This window comes from Tinamus guttatus, unplaced genomic scaffold (assembly GCF_059628265.1).
Source record: "Tinamus guttatus ecotype Peru unplaced genomic scaffold, ASM5962826v1 Tinamus_guttatus_pri_ptg000442l, whole genome shotgun sequence".
Classification (NCBI taxonomy): Eukaryota; Metazoa; Chordata; class Aves; order Tinamiformes; family Tinamidae; genus Tinamus; species Tinamus guttatus.
Window position 1 is genome coordinate 365,921 of NW_028288976.1, and position 2,222 is coordinate 368,142.

Consider the following 2,222-nt stretch of genomic DNA (forward strand, 5'->3'; position numbering starts at 1 on the left):
GCCTGGATGCACCTGCCTTCCTCTCCTGGTGCACGAGCTCACCAACAAGGCTTTCCTATAGCAAACACTGTTGACCGCTATCAATGCATGTCTGTCTGTTTGCCTATTTTAAAAGCAGAGTTCCACCAATAATACTGCTTCCCCAAGGGCATGGAATAGCTGGGTACTATTTAAGAAACTTCAGTCAGCCCTTCAGACTTCTTTTCATCTGTCCATGCTGTGCTTTCTTCAGGGAGCAAGCATGGTGTCCCCCTTCCTCTTCCTGTAGTTTCTGCTTATAAGGGAAAGGCAGGACTGGCTACTACTATTCCCCTTAGCACTGTACCACTGCATGAGACACATCCCAGGCTGCAGCACGGACAGAATCATGCTGCAAAAAAGTCACCTTCTGGTGTCATATCGTGCCCAAGTTAATGCTAACCAGGACTTTCCATACACGTGCACCAGCACAGAGAACTGAGGCAGTTCCTGGAGCTTCCACAGCTTTGTCCCTGCCAGCTATTAAAAAAAAAAAAAAAAAAAAAAGCACTAATACAACACATTCTCTCTGTTTTTGCAGAGCTTCACATTGGCCATTCCTTGAGTCATGTAATTCAAGGAAATTGAGGCCTTAGGAAAGACAGATGCATGTGATTTGCTTGGACAGCGCGGGCTGGTCCCTGCCTTCCCCACCTGGGATAAGCTCCCTGCAGGCAGTGGGACAAACCAGTGGATGTGGGACACACAGCATACCCATTAAGCCTGCCTGAGGACAAGCACCTTGTGTAGGGCTACCTATTCCAAGAGCTGAGTCATGAAAGAGAAACAAAAAATAAATAATAGTAACAAAGCAGGTGCGAGGCTCTCGTTTTTAATGAGTGTCCGGTGTTTCCTGTCCCCCTGCCCTGCTGCAGCCTGGCTGAGCGGGTGCTCTAGTGCGTCTTGTCGTAGGTGCCGGCGCCTTTGTAGGCACCCACGTAACCGCTGTTGTCGGTGAGTTCCTCGCGGCCCGCCAGCCCCTTCCCCTTGCCGCTCTCGTCAAAGCGCTCCTTGTGGCTGCCGGTGTACTTGCTCGTGTCCGTCAGCCGCTCCACCGCGCCGGCCTTGGTGGCTTTCTGCAGCCACCACAGCAGGCAGGGGTTAGCCCAGGGAGGGCAGCCTCAGCACCAGGCTCACCCTTACACCAAGTGCATTGGGGAGGGGGCTGCTCACCGTGACGCCCACGTTGGCAGGCTCCTTGCCGTCCAGGAGGCCGTAGACGGCCTCCAGCGCCTCCTCAGGTGCCTTGCCCTTGAAGCGCTTGCCACAGAGCTCCTTCATGGCCTGCTGGAACTGCGCGAAGGTGATGGTGCGGGCGCCCTTGGTCCTGCAGGGTGGCACGAGTACGATCAAAGGGCTCACAGCCCTCATCAGGCCCTGCGTCTACCCCCACCACTGCTGCCCCCCACACAGTCCGTGCCCACTCACTTGACTTTGTTGAAAACGATGTCGACGTCAGTGCTGGTCACAGCCTTGCCGTCCATGACGCCACACTCCTTGCACATCTTGGAGAAGTTCTTCCCTGTCATGTCATTGCCACTGGCGGCCGTGTCACCGTAGGTCGCAAACTTGCGGAAAGCCTCCTCCACCCCGGACATGGCTCTTGTCTTGGGAAGAACAGAATGAGGAGCGGCGGGAAGGCCAAATTTTTCTGCTGCGGGTGGCTGCCAGGGGGACGTAGACTGCTGGGCTCTGGTGGCGCCAGGTGACCGAGGCCTGCGTCTCCCTGGCCACCGAGTATTGTGCCCCGGCGCCCGCCTCACAGCCTGGGCACAGCGGCAGCTCCATTGCCCTGGTGCGGTGAGTGTCACCTCCGGCAGATGAGGCCAGGATGGGAAGGAGGAGAAAATCCCCAAGCAACTCAGCCAACACAAGCACCCAAGATGTGTCCCAGGCTGGGACAGCTGTTGACAGCCCCAGAGGAAGGGAGGGAGTGCAGGGAGCCAGAGGCACTAGAGAGCCATGGGAACTCAGACCGAGGGTGCCAGTTCCAGCTTGCCTCACCCATAGAAAATTAAAATAATATGCCTTCTTTTATTATTTTTTTTCTTTTTTAATTGTCTATTACCACAATGTCTTTTTTCTTCTACTGCATCTGTGGGACACCGCAAACCTGTCTCAAGCCACTGGGCTTCCCAAAGCCTGTGCAGAGAAGAAAACTCTGTGCATCCTCGCGGCTTCCACAGCTACACCGATGCATGGAG

The 2,222-nt window shown here is 55.1% G+C and overlaps 1 protein-coding gene across 1 annotated transcript; it reads right to left on the reverse strand.

Moving 5' to 3' along the window:
- Positions 1-911: 911 nt before the first annotated feature.
- Positions 912-1,616, reverse strand: LOC104580455 (tubulin polymerization-promoting protein family member 2). The gene is made up of 3 exons (XM_010227962.2): positions 1,447-1,616; positions 1,192-1,345; positions 912-1,094 (listed from the first exon to the last, which is right to left on the reverse strand). Exons 1-3 carry the CDS (start codon positions 1,614-1,616, stop codon positions 912-914), a joined length of 507 nt encoding a protein of 168 aa, XP_010226264.2.
- Between the last annotated feature and the right edge of the window lie 606 nt (positions 1,617-2,222).